At 41.1% G+C, this 21,598-nt stretch overlaps 1 protein-coding gene across 4 annotated transcripts; it reads left to right on the top strand.

Annotated features, from left to right (window-relative positions):
• Positions 1 to 248: 248 nt before the first annotated feature.
• itgb6 (integrin, beta 6) lies at positions 249 to 18,492 on the top strand. 4 transcript variants are annotated; one of them, XM_012874436.3, is made up of 16 exons: positions 249 to 472; positions 3,087 to 3,156; positions 3,451 to 3,521; positions 3,645 to 3,843; positions 3,933 to 4,179; positions 4,292 to 4,457; positions 4,548 to 4,709; positions 6,283 to 6,378; positions 6,655 to 6,744; positions 7,820 to 7,954; positions 10,988 to 11,405; positions 11,495 to 11,717; positions 12,210 to 12,304; positions 15,651 to 15,767; positions 16,732 to 16,898; positions 17,684 to 18,492. In XM_012874436.3, the coding sequence occupies exons 2-16, from the start codon at positions 3,102 to 3,104 to the stop codon at positions 17,762 to 17,764; spliced, it is 2,322 nt and encodes a 773-aa protein (XP_012729890.2). In that variant the 5' UTR covers positions 249 to 472; positions 3,087 to 3,101; the 3' UTR covers positions 17,765 to 18,492. The 4 variants fall into 4 exon arrangements, with proteins under 4 accessions (XP_012729890.2, XP_021178187.2, XP_021178186.2 ...); XM_021322510.2 differs by lacking the exon at positions 249 to 472 and adding an exon at positions 2,578 to 2,961; XM_021322512.2 differs by lacking the exons at positions 249 to 472; positions 16,732 to 16,898 and having other exon boundaries at positions 2,572 to 3,156.
• The last annotated feature ends 3,106 nt before the right edge of the window (positions 18,493 to 21,598 follow it).

The following is a 21,598-nucleotide window of genomic DNA, read 5'->3' as shown; positions in this document are numbered from 1 at the left end:
GGCGCGGCCTCTTGGGCGCAACGCAAGCACATCGGGCAGGTCGGCTCTTAATAAAGAAGCCGGCTCCCGTGGAGATCTCGCAGCCTGCAGTTGTTGCTGTCACTCATTATCACTGCAGCCTCCCTCTGCACACTCATAAGGGCAAGCTGGAGCTTGTACAAACACCCACACACGACCCCTGCATGCACGCACACCCACTCACTCACCCGCTTTTATATGCACACACACACACACACACACTCCCACACACACACACGCAACGCCACACATGAGCCGAGGAGCATGGGCAGCAGGGTCACCCCAGAGCCATGCTTCATAAAGGGCGCCGTTACAATAGGTTTACTGTTACTCTGACGAGAGCCGGGACACAAAAAGACTCATGGTGCTGGCCGGATTTCGTTCCACTTTACACTCGTTTGGAAGGACGGGAGACTCCGAGCGGACAGCATGTTATCAGAGGACGGCCCTGGAGGTGAGTCTGCTCACCGGAGGGTTAACTTTCTGTATTAGAGACACGCAGATCTGAGAGGAATCTGAAGGCAGGACTGAAGGCGTTTTTTTTTTTTTTATTGTGCATCACTCTCAATCTCGTTTAAAGGTCGTGTCATGACACTGACTAAAACTGGACGGACCCAAAGGAATCGGCTGACAGGCAGCAACGCTTTTATCTTTAGCGGCGTGCGACGCTTTGCGATGTCTAAGTCACCCGCCGTATTTGATGAAGGGGAAACGTTGTGACATGTTGAGGTAGGAGGTTGGAGGGAGGGAGGGGTCGTGAAACCTCAGGTAGACCGAGAGGCAGGATGTGAAGGGGGAGCCTGACGGATGCACACGTCAGGAGGGCAAGATCGATCAAAACTGAACCAGAGGGGAACTGGAGCTAAAAGGAGGGGAACTGGTATACCAGGGGCAGAGCTGGGGTTTTTGGGTGACAGATGGGACTCGCCCTCAGCCAGAGGGGTGTGGCGTTGACTTGTGAGACTCCTCTTAGTTGGGACGAGCAGTGATATTTGGTCCGCAGCTGTCAGTGATTCAACACCTACACAGCGCCACACCCTCCAACCCTGTGAACTGCACACACAGCGCGCAAACACACACACACACACACACACACACACAGCCATATTTCATTCTCTGCAAAAGGCCTCCCGGGTTGTTTCTGTCAGCCGTCAATGACAAAAATTCTGGTTCGACGGCAACTATGATTCACGAGTTAAACATTAACATATCCGTTACTGTTTCTGGGTTATTCTGTGTTCTGGCTGTGATTGCTCAATACCACGTTTTGTCTGTACTATATAAGGATTGTTTAGCTCAGGAACATTGAATACCTAACACATACACCCATATACTCACAGAATAAAGGCACAAGGAGTATTTAGGAAATGAAGGCAACCAAACAATCCTTTAAGTAGGCACAGTTTCTTGTTCTACACGACATACCTACGTAATTTATTAGCTAGGAAGATCAGAAGATTTATTATTGCAGTAGATGTTACACTTGTAATGCTCATCCAAACATTAACAGTAACAGTTTCAATTAGTTTTAAGACAGCTACTTGACTTGAAATGTCACTTTATGTTTCTTACGTAGAATAAAATGTAAGCTTGACTAGATGTAGCAAAAATGCATCTAAACTCTAAAAACAATATGCAAGGAAATGTGGTATAGGAGAAAAAAAAAGATTGCACATGCATGGATGCATGTGTTAGGTATTCATTGTTTCTGAGCTGAACAATCCTTATGGACATGTTTCCAAAATGTTTGTTTGGTCCAAAATCAACACGGTGAATTGCCAAAAGAAAAACATATCCAGGTTGAAGCATGGTGGTGGCTGCATCATTGTCTGTGGTTGTTTTTTGCTTCTGCTGACATTAGGGCCTAAATCAAAGTAGGAGGAGTTCTAATTACTGCATCAGTCAACCTTGGGACAAACGCAAGCTTTTTTGGTTAGAACGACACATAGAGGAAGAGGAACTTTGTGTTTCAGCGTGACAATGAGCTAAAGCGTACATCCAGAACAACAAAACAATGGTTTAGCCAGCAGAAGATCAACATTTTCAAAGGGCTCATTCAAAGCCCACACCTGAATTCAATCTGTGGGGTGACCTAAAGAGGGCTGAGCTCCGGAGAGCAGGCCTGTATTCCCAAGTCAGGTGACAAAATACTCAGTGCATACTTATGCGATCACTTTTTTTTAAATCAATATTCCTTATTTCCCCCCAAAAAACGTCAAGTCGCTTTCAGAGTTGCTCAGGATCACATGTAACTAAATGCAGAGAAACTAATTCTGAAATGATTTACCTTTACCGTAAGATATATATTTTTTTCTGCATCAATAAAACCCAGGGTTTAACAGGATGTGTGTAGAGTTTTGATTTCTTCTCTGTATAAAATCAGCACCCATCTGGTCAAGGTGGGTTAGAGGTAGGGTAACTGGAAATATGCTGTTTTTGAACCTCAGATGCAAATGCACTCCAACAGATCATTTTATGGTACATTTAATGTATGCATTAAATGTACCATAAAATGATACAGAATGGTGCAAAAAAAAAAAAAAAAGTAGAAGCAATAGTTCAATTTAGTTTATAGATGATCACAAGATAATGTATTCAGATGATCCATTTATCTTCAATATAGCCACAGGGAAGTAAAAGGCATCATGTAAGTGTGCCACTCAGTGCGCAGTTCAGTTATATCACACCGTTTTGCTTCTCTATGTATTTGTGTATTTTAAGTAAAACAAAACTAGTAGGCCTAGTTCCTCCACATTCGATAAAGAGGGAACAGGGGAGAAAAAAACAACAGCAGCAACGATGAGGTCAGAATAAAAGCCCGTGATTCGCTCCCGCCCCCGCCTCGCGTCTAGTCTCACCTGGACGGAAGTAGAGCGCAGGTAAAAGCTGCTGCTCGCCTCCTCCTCCTCTCCAGGTGCTGCGGTGCGGCAGCGCTCTCCTTCTGTATGTGCACTTTCAGTCGAAGGGAGACATGGCGCCGGACATGTTTCACGTCTGGAAATAGCCCATGATTAAACCTGAAACATTCCTCATCTGTGTTTGTTTTTTGTTTTTTTGTTCTGACCCAGTAACCTCACGGACTAATGTGGCTTCTACTGCTGAGCCTGGTTCTCCGGCACTGGATCTACACCGTGGAGGGTAAGCTGGAGCCGTGCGCGGTGCAGCCCGGCTGTCATGCGCACAACACGTTCTTTGGCGACTTTTGACATCATTGTCAAAAACGGCAATTGATCCCAGATTTGGGATTATAGTTTAATAAAATTAGAATCGTATTTTTCTCAAGGCTCATAAAGGTGCCTGATTGAACCTCATTATACGAACGAGGTCCGGAAATTATAGCTACACGTTGTGAAGTTCAGTTACCTTCCCTGAAATGATTTTTCAGCTGCGTGGAGACTCTGCTTTGTGTTAACAAGTTCATGTATGTTGCAGGGTCATGTTCAGCTGTGACGTGTGATGAGTGTCTGCAGCTCAATCCTCACTGTGCCTGGTGCACTCAGGAGGTAAACAGTACTGGATTCAGAGATAAAGAACAATAAAACATAGGATATTTAGATGAAACTGTGTTATGTTGCATGATATATATATATATATATAAAGTTGCAACCTTTTCCTTCATCTGTCAGAATTTCACAGACTGGGTTTCGGTCTCAGAGAGATGTGACACACTGGACAGCTTGCTAGAAAAAGGATGCTCAAGGGACCATCTCCAGTTCCCCATTTCCGAGAGCCACATCCTCCAGGATCGACCGCTTGGGAGGAGCACAAGCGACGCCAACAGCACTCAAATCTCCCCACAAAAAATGTCTCTCAAACTGCGACCAGGTAATGAGCTCAGAATATCTTCAATTAAATATCTGGAGGTGGGGGGAGTGCTATACATGGTGATATATTTTTTTTTTCTGTATCCACAGGCAGTGAGGTGACTTTTCAGGTTAAGGTTCAACACACGGAGGATTATCCTGTGGACTTGTACTACCTGATGGACCTGTCGGCCTCTATGATCGATGATCTTAAGATGATCAAAGACTTGGGCTCCTCTCTGTCCAGAGAGATGTCCAAGCTCACCAGTAAATTTCGAATGGGCTTTGGTTCTTTTGTGGAAAAGCCCGTCCTTCCCTTCATCAGGATCAGTGAGGACAATCTGGTCAACCCCTGCAGGTGTTCAAAACATATCAAAGCAAGAAAACATCCTATGAACTTTAACAATATCACTTTTGTGTAATTTTACCTTGTTTTTTTTTTTTCTTGTCTTAAATTTGATTTCTTCCAGTTATATGGGACTGACTTGCCTCCCGACATTCGGCTACAAACATGTCTTGTCTTTGACAAGTAGAACCAGCAGTTTCAATGAGATAATCGCAAAGCAAGATGTGTCTGCTAATACAGATGATGTGGAAAGTGGTTTTGATGCTATCATGCAAGCAGCGGTTTGTGGGGTAAGATCAAAAAAAAAAAAAAAAAGTAAGACTTTCAGGTTTCTGGTTATGTTTCGTAACAAGCAAGTTTTGCTGCTTTTTTTTTTTTAGGAGAAGATCGGATGGAGGAATGACTCCATGCGTCTTCTGGTGTTTGTCAGTGACGGAGACTCACACTTTGGGATGGACAGCAGATTGGCCGGGATTGTGATTCCCAATGACGGACAGTGTCATCTGGATGCAAACAATGAATATTCCATGTCCAAAAATCAGGTAACTCTTCATCCAAGATACCTCAGAGAAGGCATGCAAGGTTAATTCTGGTGCTTAATAACCACAATCCTAAACTGAAACTGCTGTCTTACAAAAGTATCAATTGAACTTGTTCACTTTTTGTCATCTTACAGTCGTAAATATCTGTCTAGTTTTGTTAGGAGTTTATTTGATAGACCACCAGAAATATCTGAAAAGTGTGGTGTGCTTTTGTAGTCGGCCCTTCCAAGTCAGTACTTTGTAGAACCACCTATCGCTGCAAATACAGTTGAAGGACTTTTGGGGTCATTTTCCAGTCTTGTCACAGATTCTTAGTTAAATCTCGGTCTGTAAATAGACGTGTTCATTTCTAACACCTCAATATGCTTTGAAATCTATTCAGTTGTTGCTGCAACTGCAGGGTTTAGGGCTGGCGTTCAAAGAAGGCAAACTTCCTCCACAGTTTTTTTTTTTTTTTTTTTTGCAGTTTTTTTTTTTTTTTTGCAGTTTCTAACAGGTTTTCTTTGAGGTCGCCTTGTGTGTGTCTCCATACGTTTCCCCGTAAACTCTGATCTGCTTCTCTGTCCCTGCCCAGTATAAGCAGTATAAGGCTGTCACCACCAGGATTTAACATTGAGGTGTTTTTTTTTTTGTTTTTTTTGTCAGTTTTCCACCACTTATTGAGGTTTGGGTCTGAGCTAAAAGTTCAAGTTTGGTCTCATCTGACTAGAGCACCTTCTTCCGTGTGTTTGCTGTGTCCACTCCAAGGGTCGGCGCAAACTTTAAATAGTCAATATGGCTTTCTCTCAGCAATGCTTTCTTTTTGGCCCACTTCCATAAAGGTAAGATTTGGCCTGTCAGTTCAGATGGACGGCCATGTCTTGTTAGATCTACAGGTGCACAACCTGTCTCTGCTTTAAACGTTGACTATGCTCCAACTCTGCAACCTTCACTGAACAGCTTATGTTTTTTTGTTGTTGTTTTTTTTAACTGATGTTTTACATAGTTGGACCCTGTTTACCAATTAGGCTACTTTGGAAGTCGATGGATTTTACTTAGTGGAATCAAACAAACGGGGAGCTGAAAACTAGTGCAAGCCACACTTTTCAGATTTTATTTGTAAAAACTGAAAGCCTAATTATTTATTGTTTTCATTGCATGCACTATGCCGTGTTGGTCACATAAAATCAAGTGAAAGTACACTGCGGTGTAGTTCTGGTTATTACAATGCAAAATGTAAAATAAAAGCTCTCAAATCGCTGAATACGTCTTCTTTGACATAATTCAGATCACTTCATGCTGTTTTTAGCTGATATAAATTCAGCTACGTTTCCCTTTCCTAAGCCCCAACCTGCCCTCCCATGCGCCCAACCCTTTGCCAGCTAGTACATAGCTGTGTCATTTCAGGATACAGTTGAATGTTCTGATAACATCGAGTGAGTCTACGTTCAGTATTTCCTGACAGTTCAGTAGTAGGGGCAATTTTTTAAAATTATTATTTCCTTTAGTCAAGCTCATTATCAGCTCGGCTTTGAGGAATAATTTGTTTCTAAAGATATGCTCACTATTAATCTGCTGGTTTTTTTTTTTTCAGGAGTATCCAACTCTCGGTCAGCTGATTGATAAAGTGGTGGAGAACAACATCCTTCTGATTTTTGCTGTGACCAATAAGCAGATAAATGTGTACAAGGTAACCGTTCCCATCTGTGACTTGTTTTTTCCCCAGTAGAGTAACTCCATGCTAGAAAAATACTTGTCTTTAGGGAGTGTAATGCTGACTGAGGTTAACATATTTATCTATTGAGCTGTAATAAGCTTGTTAGAACTAGCCCCGTGTGTTGTTGTTTTTTTTTTTTTCTTTGCCCTTTCCATCCTTCTAATTTTGGAAATTTGAGCAGGGCTGCCCACACTGTGACACCAACACTGACAGTTATCTGCATCAGTTTTTTGTTTTTTTTCCTCTCAGAACTATGCAGATCTCATACCTGGCGCCACAGTTGGAGTCCTGGAGTCAGATTCAAGGAATATCCTGGAGCTGATTGTAACAGCTTACAAGGTAAACAAGCAGTCCTGGTGATTGAGGATGGGCCCTAAAGAAAGCTTTAACACTGGCAGCTGTGACATGGTGAATAAATAATTTTTTCAACCTCTTTAATGTTCACCATGACTTGACCCTCAGCCATGAGTCGGCCTTTCCCTGAATTCCTCCCCAATCGCTTGGTTCTGCTTTCATTCTTCCTCCTTCTGCTGAATTTCTTTCACCCCTGCCATCCTGCGCTTTGCGCCAACACGTTTCGTGGCGAGTTTCTGCTTGTCCCGTCCGTTTGATCTTCTCCGATTCTAACTTGTTCTTTCTTCTCCGCTCCTTCCCTCCGCCGCTCTCGGCTTCGTCGCTTTGTAAATCCCCCCCTGGCGGCGATGACCGGTGGTGGAGTTGGGGCCCAGTCCTTTAATTACTGCGCCTAGTTACGGCGTTTGCAGCCACGTTAACCACACTGAGGAGAGAAGCCCCTGTTATCACTCAGATTGTAGACACAGAGCCTACAGGCGCTGTGCAATACAAACAGTGGAATATTCCATGATAGTCGGCAGATAATGTGTATTTATAGTTACCTGGTATTTTGGATTATGGTTTGGTTTCTCAAAGAGGAGATATTTTGAGCCGTATCGCTTTAAACACCCCGAAAGTTATTTACTGCACAACACTGCAGAATTTTTGGGTCTGGTTTATGGACTTAATCCACGTTAGGTTGGGTGTATCCCGTAAGAATCCCATTTTTCTCCGTCACGGCAACAATCTCAATGCAGTGCAGTTAAAGTTATCCCTCTGTTCCCCTTCAGACAGTTTGTCAGAGTCCATTCGTCATTCAGTGTGCGCTTCACCTGAGGTCGGTTGTCATTCTCTTCTTAGCCGTCTTGTTTGGTTAAACACACCTGGCTATGACTCACCTGGACGACTGAAGATTCAAACAGCTAGCTAGCACACCACGGGTCACAGCGAGGTGAAACTGTGATTCCATTTATGATCCTGGAGATCTCTTTTCAAGACAGACAAGGGGCCACCCTCTTCAGTATCTTATTTTCTTTCCGTACAGGCTACTGAAGTGTAAAGTTCATGAATTGTGTTTCAGGAGCTGCGTTCAGAGATTGAACTCGAGGTCCTTGGAGACACGGAGGTGCTTCAAATGTCTTTTGCAACCATTTGTCCAAATGGCTCGGTGTTTTCTGATCTAAAACAGTGCTCCAACATCAAACCAGGCGAGACGGTCAGTTACTTCTGCTTTTAAAAGCATTTTTGTTGTTGTTGTTATTGCATTTGTACTTGTAGCATGGCATTCGTGCAGTGCAGTGGAGTTCAAAGTGCTGCAATTTAACGAGAAAGATAAGATAACACAATGAGGGGGACAGCTGCAGACCATAAAATATACAGGATGGAACATTTCAGCTGCCTTCTCAGTAACTATATTTGTTATTGGCATGAAAATCTCACAATTTGTTTTTAGTGACAATGCAAGTATCCACACATGCAAACACCTGAAGTTATGGATAAAAACTTGAACACACAAGTGTTGAACAGACTTAAATTTAACTACTATTTTATTTATGTATTTATTGCAAGGCCAACTTTAACATTTCTCCTGTTTTGGAGAAACTAGTTGCATGCATTGCTCAGATTTGATTTTGACCCATTCTTCTTTACAAACTATCTTTAAAGGGACATGGTCACTTATATTTTGACCATTAAAAAGGAAAAAAAACAAATAAAAATAACTAAATGAATAAAATAAAAAAAAGCGTTTGTCCTGATGGTGTTTACTTAATCCTTTTTGAGCCTGAAAATAACTTTTTTTTTTTTTTCGGGTACGATCAGCAGACATAAACATTGTACCGGCAGTACCGCGAAACTGTGAGAAAGCAAGAAGGCAACAATTGACACAGCGTGGTCGAAGACCAACCCGATCTACAGGGTTTGGGGTTATTTTCTCGTTCTTATCACATCTCGGCTGGCCGTTGCTGAATCACTCAGCTCCTTCACAAACATATTTACGTAGATGCCTCGTTGAGCACTGAATCGTATGCCGATGTAGCTGTCATATTGGAAGTGGCATAGTGGGGTGATATATACGTCCGTCGGCTCCATTGTTTCTCTTTGTTTACTCATTGCAAGCATGTGCAATATCATACTCTCAGTCACATGGTGTTGTTTTTGGTAAATATGCACAAAATGCTGGTCCATTTCTCTATTAATCCCTCATTCAATAATAAAAAAATCTCCCAGTACTCCCGTAGTGTAAAATAACCCCTACCATGCTGTTCACAAATTTACCCTTTGGCGTGTTTATGTGTGGTGATGTCCGGAACCATTCTTCCTTCAAACATAACGTGTGCAAGGACATCTAAAGAGTTCAGCTATGACCTGGTCTGACTAGACGAGGGCTCTGCAACCTGTGGCTCTTTACACCTTCAGCTTTGGCTCTTAAAAACTTATACCAAAAATGAGGGGAGAAAAAATTTGTCAATGATTCTAAATGTAAAGGTAGTTTTAAATTGCTAGCTTTAGTTGTGCAATATAGGCATAACATTTCCAGAAAGAAAAGAAACTAATGGTGTATACAATATTTTACCATAGATAAATTAGGTATCTTTTTGTCAATAGGTTGTAATCGACTTGCTTTTTCACCATTTTGATGCCATTTGCTATACAAATCAAATGCCTAATTGAAGAAAATGCATTAAACTTAAATATAAAAATACTGTTGGTTAAATAATAACTGTTGATCTTTACTTTTAAAAAATCTAAACAAATTTTCTATATTATACTATAAAAACAGATGTGTAACTTTTGTGGCTCTAAACAAAAATTGTTGAGCTGGACCGAGGACAAAAAATGGCTCAGCGGGTTGTAAAGGTTGCTGACCCCCTGGACTAGACAATATTCTTCCGGTATTTCACTGGCTTGTTCTAGTCTTCTGCAACAAACTTTAAACATAGGTTTTCTTCAATAGTGGAGTGTGCATAGAGGGCAGTGTAGTTGGTGCTCTGATAAAGTGAAACATACTTGCAGCTTTAGTTGGTCTGAAAAGACAAGCTGATTTGAGAAACTGTTTAAAGCCATGAAACCAAAATCATACCCAACAAAGCGTTCAGTCTAGAAATCCAGATTCAGACATTTTAAAGTATTTAGAAGAGAAATGATAAATTGTGAAAGACACTGGAGAAATTGCTTAACTGGATAATTAGTTGTAAAATATTTATTAAAATTTAAGCAAGAAGTAACGGAAAAAGTTGCAAGATGCAACGTCCATGATTTGATCTTTGTTCTCCACCAAACAGAGTTGTATTTCAGAGATTATGTAGTTATTATGGTCAAGCCCTGGCATATGGAAAATGGTAAAACATTTGGTGACATTCCCACCCTACAAGTAAACCACAAAAAAAAATCTGGATTGTTTGCCAAATGGACAGGCATACATCCAAAGTTTGAAGCTATTTTTAATTCTCTGTGTGCATCAGGTGGTCCTGTGTCTGTCATGTTTTGTGAGGCTTTAGATGGATCAAAGCGCAGATGGCAACACAAAAGCCGCATGACAAAAACAAGGATTTACCAAAACAGTCAAAAAGTAAACCTAAACAGGCACGAGGAGAATAAAAGATGAAGAACAGGGCAGGGTTACGGACCCTGGGGTAGAATTGGGGAGGCAACAGAATCCAGAGCAGAACAACAGGACATGGGGCAGAAACGAGAGAGAGCAACCAGGTGGAGATGAGGAACAGCTGAGACTAACAAAAGCAGATGATCTGAGGGGAGGAGTGTAATGAATGGAGAAAAACACGTGGAAGAAATCTAGCAGAATGAATGAATGAATGAATGAATTAAATAACAACCTAATCCACAGATGTATGAATTGCAATGGTAGAATATGACATTTAAAAGCAGTGAATTAACCCAGGCAAAAAGAAACCAAAAACTCAAAACACCTAAGTGTCATGTTCACTTCAGAGCTTAATTCAGGAAGGTGAAATACCAGTTGTTATGACTTTTTAAATATGTCTGTTGGGACTACCAATTCCCAGTACTACCTCATGTCAAGGTTTTCTAGGGTAAGTTACTCACCCTTCCCTTAACGCATGTGATTTGTTAAAGATATAAAATCTCTGTAAAGTTGTGACAACTGCAGGTTTACTTTACCTCACTCTGGACCACACAACAGAGATATTCTGATACTTCCATAGCAACACTTCCAGGAATCAGTGCTGGGTTTGAATTCATTCGCTCAAACCCTTTCTTTCCCCTGCAGGTGTTGTTCAACGTGTCCGTGGGCCTCTCAGGATGTCTGTCAGGAGTTCGCCATTTCTCCCTCAAACCGGTGGGCTTGCAGGACAGTCTGGAGGTGCAACTTGAGTCGCTTTGCTCCTGTGACTGCCAGCACCCTCCTCCAGCAAACTACAGTCAGTGCACAGAAGGCCAGGGGGTTTACCACTGTGGCGTGTGCGTGTGTCAGCCGGGGTTCCTGGGAGCCCAGTGCGAATGCAACGAGGAGGCCGCTCTGTTGAGCAACTGCCTAGCGACCAACGACTCCGAGATATGCAACGGTCAAGGGGACTGTTACTGCGGGCAGTGCGTGTGTCACGCCTCCAGCTTCGGCCGGATCTACGGACCTTACTGCGAGTGTGACAATTACTCCTGTGTTCGCTTCCGAGGAGAACTCTGCGGAGGTGAGGTCTCGCATGCCAATGCTGCTGCCGCCTCTACGTTTTGTGGTTTTTGTGCTGAGCCGGTTTGCTGAAGGATTTTGCGCTTTTAGGTCATGGAGTGTGCGACTGCGGGGAGTGTCACTGTGAAAGCGGCTGGACGGGGGAGTACTGTAACTGCAGCAGCAGCACCGAGGCATGCGTGTCGGAGAACGGCAGCCTCTGCAGCGGCAGGGGGAGATGCAAGTGCGGCCAGTGCGTCTGCTCTGTTCCTGGGGCGTCTGGAGAAAAGTGTGAAAGGTGCCCGACATGCAGCGACTCGTGTAGCTCGGCAATGTGAGTACAAATTCTTCTTCGAAGCTGGGTGACCTGGAAAAAAAATCGGTCAGGTTTACCGCTTGGATTGACGTTTCCTTACCAGAAAGATGCCTCATTTTTCATATCTGTTTGTGTTATGGTTTTTTTGCTAGTGCTACATGATCTGGCTGTTCTTTAAAGATCAGGGATATCATGTTTTGTTCTACTTCTTCACATGTGTCTGCACCTTCCATGTAACATCAAAAGACACTAATGTCCCCAACACAGCACTAAAAGATTTCCTTTCCCTGCTGTAAAGCAGCTGTCAGGGCTGGTGCCATTTGATACCACCATTTACAGGGAGTACGGGTGATGGCGAGGGAGTGCAGCCTTGGGAAAATGTTGATAAGTGACTGATGCTGTGATTTCTTTGTATATTCTGTATTACTGATGAGGTCTCTTCAAAGTTATATTTTCAAGGTTTTCTACTGGGCTAACGGTCAGTTTTTGTCTGTGTGTTTCTATTTGAAGGACCTGTGTGGAGTGCCATCTGCTTGAAAAGGATGACTTTGGGTTGTGTGATCAAAACTGCAACGCTGCTAAAATTTCCATAAACAAAACAGCAGGTAATGGACTATAGTCGTTTTATCAGTGGTGTCCAAGCTTTTCCCTTGCATTGGCAGCAACTTGTGCCTTCCACAACAGCTTGTTGAAGTATACAGGTATTGTTAATTTGCCAGTTACGTATAGAAAGTATAAAAACGGAGCTTCAACAACCAGTTATTGCAGAAAGCTGGTGCCACACTTCGTGGCACTGTACACACGTGTCCGGCTCTTTATACAAAAACGATGTGTCCCCCACATCGTTTTTACAAATATTGTGCAACACAGGATCACAAGTCTTCAAAAAGTTTTCATCCACTCGAACCGGCATAAATACGTCACAAAGCATTGTTTTAAATGTGCCAAATGCTTAGGGTGCAGTGCATTGCAAAGCTAAAATTTCTGTCAGCCAGTCAGAATTCGTCGAAACAATGGTGACGTTGTACGGCATTATGCCTCCATACTGGGAAGGAGAGTTGTCGCAAAACAGCAGACCTCCAAACGCTCTTTTTCCTTTGCATTTCAATGTATTGGAGCATTTGGGCTTGTAAAAACAAACACGCAAAAAATCTTTTGAACCAACTGTGATGTTTATAAGGTTCCTTGTATGCTTTTACTTTGAAGTGTTTTATCTTTCTCATCTTGAAAACTTCCTAAAAGACTTAGGCCTTAAGGTCACATCATTATATCTGGATTACAAAAGATTTCCAGACTCTGATCAACCAAGAAATTGGAAAGCATAAATTACAATATTCGTTTAGTTATTCTTTTTATGGCTAATTATTAGACTGATGTATTTTGTTAAAAATAGTGTAGACTTATTTTACTTTGAAATACAAATATCCTCAAAGTATTCTTTTCCTTTTTTAAATTGTTTTTTGGCAGATTATCCTTCAACAATAAAAAAAAGTAGTTTATTTATATACCATATCTTTACCAGAGTGGGCAATACTATAGGATATTCATATGGCAGGGGTGACTGGGAGGGCTCTGGTCATGGACTGTGGAGGAGACAGTGGACAAGACTGAGCACCAAGAGCTAGCAGGAAGGTGAAGATGTCCAGGTAGAGGCTGGCTTTTGGATAGGATGAGTAATGGAGTCCAAGTGGCTGGTGATGTGGCACACAGTGAGCTGTGGTCAACAGACTGCCGGATAGCGTGTGGTAGCTTACAAATGGTGGAGTATGTTGGAGGGTGGACAGGTAGACGGAGGTCCAGTGGTGCGCTGAGAGCTACTTTGGAGTTTCAGGAACAGAGGCCAACAAGAGTGCCCTGAAGGCTGTTGGGATTCAAAAGCCTTCAGTAGGGCTGATGAGATGGCACGGTCTTTCCTTTAGACGGACGAAGGCCGGTGACAAAATCCAGGGCTATGTGGGACCAAAGTCAGCTAGGCATGGATAAGGGCTGAAGAAGTCCAGATGGAGGTTCATGGGAGTTCTTGTTCTTAGCACATATGGGACAGGCAGTGGAAAAGTCCAGGACATCTTTATTGAGCAAAGGCCCCCAGAAGAATCTATAGATAAGGGCAATTGTGTGACTAGAACCAGGATGACCCAAGAACTTGGATGAGTGAGCCCACTAGATGACACGGCACCAGATGGATGTGGTGGTCCTCCCCCAGGATCTGGTTCATCAATGAGGGCTTGCTGGATACTTCGCTCTAGATCCCAGGAGAGTGAACCAATGACACAGGGGATAGGAAAGATAGTGCCATGTTTCTGGGCCTCTTCTGAGGAGGAGAATTGCTGAGACAGTGTGCTGGGCTTGGTGTTCTTGGATCCAATGTGGTAGGTGATGGTATAAAAAGAGCACATTGGACAGTGGACAGGTAGATGAAGGTCTGGGGGTACAACAAGGGTGACTTCAATGTTTCGGGAGCAGAGGCTGTCAGGAGTGCCCAGCAGGGTTTTAGGAGTCGGGACAGTAACCAAGGCTTGAGTACTTCCATAGAGGACGGTACAGAAGACAGTCCAGATCAGAAACCAGACGGGAGTGGATACCTTGGGAGGGAACATAAGCAGGAGTGAGTCACCACACAACAACCAGACAGTCTGTGCACAGATCTATGTACCTGGGAGTTTTGTAGGCTTTTTTTCTAATCTTAAGAGGAAGTTCATTTATTTGTATATTGGACGTAAATTGGTTTTACAAAAAGTGATACAATTTAAAAATAGTGGTTTATTTATGCTGATTGCAACCAGGATATAATAACTTTTAAAATACTAATAAAGGCTTATTTTTAAGAGAATTAAAATCACTCGAGAGATTGATCTTCGACTTATGATTAGGGAATTATTTTGTCTGCGGGGGTTTATAATTGAAGTTAACAATTTTCCACCTTTTCAATAAAAAAGCGAGGTATTGGTTGGAGATGTAAAGATTAAAAAATAACTCAATTAAAATTCACCTAATTTAGCCCTTGGGTTTGTGACTAAAACACATTTGAAGAGGTTTAGGATACAGGAAGTTAGCAGGGAATATCCCAACTGTTTTTCACATTGTCTAGTACACTTAAGTGAGCAAGAAGTTTTGGCATCCAAACTTGAATTTCATATTTGTCCTTGAATGAGACTGACAAGGAAACATTCAAACAGTCTTTGCGCTTAACTGTTGACAGGACACATATCAGCAACAGTTATCGGTACACTTTCCCTCAGGGCAACAACAAAACAGGACCTAGGACAGGTTTCTAGTCTTGACACGTTGACTTTCACTAGCTGTTAAATTCAAAATTGAACAAGCTAATGAAGAAGGCTCCAGGGGATTTAGATGATACAGCACATTTGCTTTAATAAAATGAGTCTTTTAAAAATGGGCTCCCACTCTGCTGTAAAGGGTTCCCTACCCTTAGCAGTTGTTGTAACAACTCAGGTTTTGTTTTATATCAGGGTCAACATCCTAAGTTTCACCTTGGTTCAGTGATTTGGAGGCATGCCGACCTCAATCGACTCATGTGTCCCTCTGAAGTCTGGACCCCCATCTCCAACACAAAACCGACCACATCCTTTTAGGTACCACAGGACAATAGGGAACATATTATTTACGTTGTTGTACAGGCTGAGCCATTATAGTGCCAGTGAATAGCCAAAGGAGCTGGTTATCCATCATAGAAGAGCTGATTTTAAAGCCACTGTCCCCATGCAAGCTGAGAGGTGTATCTGATTATCACCGGAGGTTTTTCCAGTCTTTGTGTGACCTGCACACACCAGATTACAACGTTTGATATGGAAATCTCACTGACAGCACAACAGAGGAAAGAACTATCCTTTTACGTTCTCAGCTCAAGTACAAAAGGGTCGATGAAACATATGCACCAGATGTATGTCTTATATTCACTCCATGATTGTGCCTGTTGGCGTTGCTTTTTAGATTATGACCAGAGCGCTTCTGTGGAATGCACTCTCATGATGGAGAATGAGTGCAGGGTGTCGTTTCATGTGGCAGAGGGTGATACCGGCCTCGTCGCCTACAATCTCCAAAAGTACGGTAAGTTTTTCAACAAATCATAACGGATTTGGCCCCATCTGAAATGAATAGGCACCTCTGGTAAAGACTACATTATCCAGAGTCCCGGGTCTTGGATGTTGCATCCTGTCTTTAGATCACCCCACATTTTTTTTTATTTAATTTGCATCTATGGAACATGATGCCCATAGTAAAAAAAAATAAAAATCACCACTCCTGTGTTGGATTTGGATCCATTACCATTAAAAAAAAAGATCTAAGGGCACTATTTTCAGTTTTCAGAAAGAAGCCTTTAGATTTAAATTCTAAGAGTCCATGATGAATATGCTTTCACAAGGTTTCCTAGGGTTTTTGGGAAAGAAGAATTGCATGTCTTCCACCATGCCTGCAGTAACAGTGGGCATCAGATGCTGTTCCACATATTCCTTATTTGCTTGATGCTAGACTCAGGTGGAATATTTGGTACCGATAAGAATACCCTTAAGAAGCTGTCATACTATTTCCTATCTGTCCATGTATAGATATGAATCTAATTGTCAGTGTAAACTGTCAATGTTAATGTTTTTTTCAAGATAAACATGGATCCTCATTTGCCATTTTGAACAATGACTAAAAGAAATTGGCCTCATTGTTGCATTTATATTCCAGTGAAACATTAATAGTGGATTTATAATTGAAGGTCCTTTTTGAAACAACGATCTGGATTAATTTGGGGGAAAAGGCATAATATTTTTGGAACTCCTAATGGTGCCAATATATATGGCACCAGTGATTCTATACAAAAGCAAATCATTGGAAAAGATATATTTTTCACCCTACTGATTGCTGAGATTAAATAAATATTTTCTAAACATTTCCATGTGAAATCTGTGCTACTCAAAGGATACAATACGGTAACGCTTTTTATACATCTGTAAAATATGTGTTGAGGTTGCTGTTTTTTTTCTTTATGCTTCGACTTAACTCATCTATTTTCTTATCTCAGGGTGCCCGGAGCCCCCCAACATCCCTATGATCATTCTAGGTGTCTCCCTTTCTGTTGTGTGTATTGGCATGATTCTGCTGGCTGCGTGGAAGGCGCTGATCTCAGTGCATGACCGAAAAGAGGTGGCGAGATTTGAGGCTGAGCGGGCAAAGGCAAAATGGCAGACGGTGAGCCCTTCATGCTATACTGAGTGATGTGTAACATTTTTCTCAGCGCTCTCCCCTGTTGTTACTTGTAACAGTCGTATATTACATTATTCTGCATTTGATTTTGCATTCTCCAAAGCTAATACAGATTGTCGCATTTAAAGACTTAAACTTCCTGTGAGAGGTTTACATATGAGGAAAAATGTTTCATTAGTATATTGTTTTATAATGCATTATTTGAACCCTTCTTTTTCCATGGTGGACTAATTATGAGTCAAACGAACGATGTGAATCCAACACAAGTTTAATATAACAGAGGAACAAAACTCTACAGAAGGTTAAAATGATAAAAACAGAGTAAAGTCTATACAGATGCCCCCATTAATATATGGTTAAAAGTCAGTCAACAAGGTGCAGAGTTTACTTTTTTGATTGACACCCTCAGTCCATGTTAATGTAAAATGCTCTTCATCGTGGACAGCGATGCTGGTGTTCCAGCTGTTTCCAGTTCATGGCAGGGTTGAACATTAAATTCTACCTTGGTTGTTGTTCAATGCCCTGTCCTCACCTTTATTTCTTCATAAGTTAACTGTGTAGATCAAATGGTTGCAAATTCAACAGAACTGGTTGATACAATTTATTTGAAATGGACAAACATCAAATGTTCAGATCAGATGAGCGAAATGGAAAACTGTTGCTTTTCTGATTTTTACAAAGCTCCCAGAGGACAGTCCAATTGAAAATTATACCTTATCAATTATTTCAGTCATGTTGTTACAGCTGTGTCTTCTGTCTCTCTTTTTCAGGGGACCAACCCTCTGTTCAAAAGTTCAACATCTACATTCAAAAACGTAACTTATAAGAGCCCGGAAAGGACTGTACAATAAATCACTACTGATGATGAACTGGAGGCAGTGAAAGCCATCACCTGAGTGCACGCACAAAGAAATGTTTACACTGAAATACTTTTTTACATTAATTCTGAGATGGTTTATGACAGTGGACAAACATGAGAAATTAACTGCTGTAATAGTGCACTGCTGGTACCGCACTGTTTGTGCTCTGACATACAGCTTGGTAAAAAGGGATCTACATAACGAGTGGCTGACTACTGAAAAAAAACAACTAATGAATTCAACTGTATGTAAATATTCTGTTGTTTTTATGTTTTTATTGTGATTCTTGTTTTATTATAAACTAAGGCTGAGCCTTTGAGAATGCAAACCTTTGAAATGTGTTTTTTGTTGTTGTTGTAAAATGGGGGAAAAAATCAAAACGTTTACTTACTGTGAATTATTTGATATTTAGTTTTAAACGAATGTATGTCCTTGATAGTACTTGACTGCAACAATGGCAAAAGTTTCATCTTGTAAAACCAGCAGCATTGTGGTATTCTCTGGTCACACCCTTGTCAAAAAGTTAATTCATTTAAGGTTGCCAGTAGGTATTTTTTATTTTATTTATTTCACTGTCTTGGTACTACTACATTTTCTCTTTCTGCTGTTGGGATTATTGGAAAAATCTTATTTTAATTTGTCAGTATTTTTCAGGATTGTGTTTACCTAAATAAAGTTGTTTCTTCCTGTCATTGCAGACAGAAAAAAGACAAAACTCATGACAGTGTAGGTGCAAAATGTGACAGAAGTCCTATTGCTACATTCGTTAAACTAGCTCCATCCATAGTGGACATATCGTAATTAGCCAGACTTGTGGTTGTCCTTGACAAAGTATGACCTGATTTTAGTAGTTTGCTGGATTGGCAGGGTTCTATGTTGATTTAAAAAAAATGTTTTACAGCTTTTGGATAAAGAATTGAGTCACTAAATTAACATTTTAAATTCTTTTAAAGCAAAAGCTTTGGGTTGCAAAACTAACACTTAAAGGGATAGTAAGGTTTTATCATTGGGTTCGGTGGAGTTGTCATCAGCAGTAAGTATCTTACCCACAGTAACCAGCTGCTTGAATGAGATTTGCACAACTAAAGCAATATGCAGGGCACTGGATGTCTAAGCAGAGCTCTTAAGGTCATGTCCTCACAAAGAAGGCTGTGGCTGTATCTAACAAACATTTTAGATGGATTAGGGGTTCCCATCCAAACAAAGTGGCTATGAAACCGACAGCATTTGAAATCAGCTTCCAGAGTGAGAAAGTTTGAAGCCACCTCCCGTAGACGTAGCTGCTCACTTAACACGCATCCGCTAACAAAAACACTTCGGAGTTGTGGTTGTGTTTCAGACACAACTCAATGTACTGTGGATTTTAACTCTTAAAGCCTCTTTTCTCACCATGTTGTTTTCATTCTGCTCTTCCTCCTTCTTTACTTCGGTGCGCCAGTGCTATCTCGCCACTCACTGGCAGGCTTAGGTATTACAACACCTATTAAGGCTCCTCCGGCTTGGTACGCTTTCATCTTTACTGTACAGATACAGTATTCGGCTCCGTGTGGATGTGGCCCAAACCAAGTAGAAGGGCATAGATATGCAAATTTTGCTCAGGTTTGGCTGTGCTGATTGCTAGACGGAAAAAAGTAGTGTGCTTTAGAGCTCAGTTTAAATGCATAATGTAGGTAATCAGGCAGACGAAACAAAGTCCTGGAATATTTCTAAAAAAAGGAGGAACAGCAGTTCATGTGTCAGGAATCTTATCCAGTTGGGATAAGCACAGTGCTCTGGGCCTGTCTTGTGCGTGATTTCTCCCTTTTCCTGCCTCCTGAGTTTGTGGGGCCATTGTCTGCTCTATGATGCAGAGTCCTGATGACTCCCAACTTGTGCTCCAGTAGGTGATGGGAGTCAAACCACACAGACCAAGTACTGGTCTGTTTGGGTAGGTTTACATCACACCTTGGTTTCTAATAGTCCAGGAAAGCAAACCTGGCATTTTTTACTTTTTTTTCCGTGTGAATTTTATATATTTATCCAGAGAGTTGATGTGATCAACGAAATTCTCGACTTCCTGAGATTTAATATTGACATTGGTGTCATCAACATACCTGAACCAATGGCTTGGTGATGTCCCTGAAAAGGACAAGAAAGCCCTCTTTTCTACATCCTCCATGTACAGGTTTGCAACAATGGGAGAAACTGGGGATCCCATAGCACTCCATGGTTAAGCCTGTAATATTGTGCCCCATATTTGTATGTATTTACTTATTTATAATGGGACAATGCTTATTAATGAGTACAGGGTAAATATGCAAGATTATAGCCAGTGCTAATTTTCCTGTCGAGCCCCTCAGGAGACAGAGCCACTCTCAACCAAACAATGCATTACAATAAGAAACAAAACAATACAGTACAATAACAAAAACCACGGACAATGTGACATATTCAGACATATGTGAAGTAGGTTGACTTGAACTGTTTTGATTTCTTTCTTTTTACATGTTCTATAAAAAAGGTCTAATCCCCCTTAGGAACTGATGCAACTCTGACTTGGCAATAGATTATCTCCCTAATGAAAACTAATATGTTTATATCCTGTAACATGTACAAATCAATACATTGTATAATAGTAAAGAACCCTTCCATTGGAAGATACATATGATCATATATGTATATATAGCTAGCCAGCTTAATGAACAATTACCTCTCACCAGGGATTTGAAACTCTGAGTTTGTCTATTTACAGTGCAACATTAATATGTTTAATGAAAATAATGTGGGAATATAAGACAAAAAAGCCTAACATTATAGGCTATAATGCAACAAATTCCTGTAGCTACATATACAGATGTACATCTTTAACAGCCTTTGTAAACTCAGAGAAATTATTAGTAGAAAGCTATGTGGAGCGACAGTTTGTATCATGATGTGCAAAGTCTATTGTTTAGCATTGTTGTGAAAAAAATTCTTATCAGTGTTGAATTTGGATTTATCTTGACAACAAGGAAGTCCAATTCCAGATTTCTGAAAATCCCAAAAATGTAATCCCCAGTGTTGTCAGGATTCTTATTTTCTCCACTGTTGGCTTTTTGATATTATCAACAAATCCTATGATGATAGTCATATTATTGGTCCATATCGCCCACCCCTAAACTCAAACTATAAAGAGCAAGTAAAACAACTATGTATGCAGACAACATACCTGCATGCCTTACGGTAATATGAGTAATTTATGTCATAAAAATGTAATCATTTAGAAGTGTATCTGCATTTCATTTTGCATACATAGAATCACATTATAAGATGAGTAGGAAAAAAGGCCCTCAAATAATATTGGAATATTCTCATAAATTACTTCCAGAGATTATGACATTTTGAATATTCCTGAAGATTGTTCTATTCCATTCAATGGACCAGATTAGCAGGTGGCCAGGGTGGGGGCCAGTCTCTTTTCATGGGGGAACTGAACAAAAGAATGAAAAACATGGCCATATTTTATCGCTTAATGTATGAAGTGAGCTGGAGCCACTCGTGGCTCTGGAACTGCGGGTTGATTTAGCAAATGAAAAACTGTGACCCTATCTCAATAACACTGAAGCTAAAAATGCAACACCTTCATTTTGAAATGATTATTAAAGTAAAACTGTAAATGTAAACAATAGAAGTGGTCCAAGGGAACAATCGGTTACAGTGTAACGCACTTAGGGTATAGTTATCTGTCAAGCATCCCTCACTGTCGTATAACCCAGGACAGATAACCAGAACCTAAACAGTGCGTTACAACAGTTCCTGTGCCTGTTTATATCATCACGAGAAATGGATTTAGTATCATGTCTTCAC

Source organism: Fundulus heteroclitus, chromosome 4 (genome assembly GCF_011125445.2).
Source record: "Fundulus heteroclitus isolate FHET01 chromosome 4, MU-UCD_Fhet_4.1, whole genome shotgun sequence".
NCBI lineage: Eukaryota > Metazoa > Chordata > Actinopteri > Cyprinodontiformes > Fundulidae > Fundulus > Fundulus heteroclitus.
This window is presented reverse-complemented; position numbering and strand designations above follow the sequence as displayed.

Excerpts from the sequence above, each read along its gene's own strand:
- itgb6 (XM_012874436.3), top strand. The coding sequence starts at position 3,102 with ATGTGGCTTCTACTGCTGAGCCTGGTTCTCCGGCACTGGATCTACACC. Across the intron at positions 15,768-16,731 it reads CTACAATCTCCAAAAGTACG|GGTGCCCGGAGCCCCCCAAC; the intron begins GTAAGTTTTTCA and ends TTCTTATCTCAG. Across the intron at positions 16,899-17,683 it reads CAAAGGCAAAATGGCAGACG|GGGACCAACCCTCTGTTCAA; the intron begins GTGAGCCCTTCA and ends TCTCTTTTTCAG.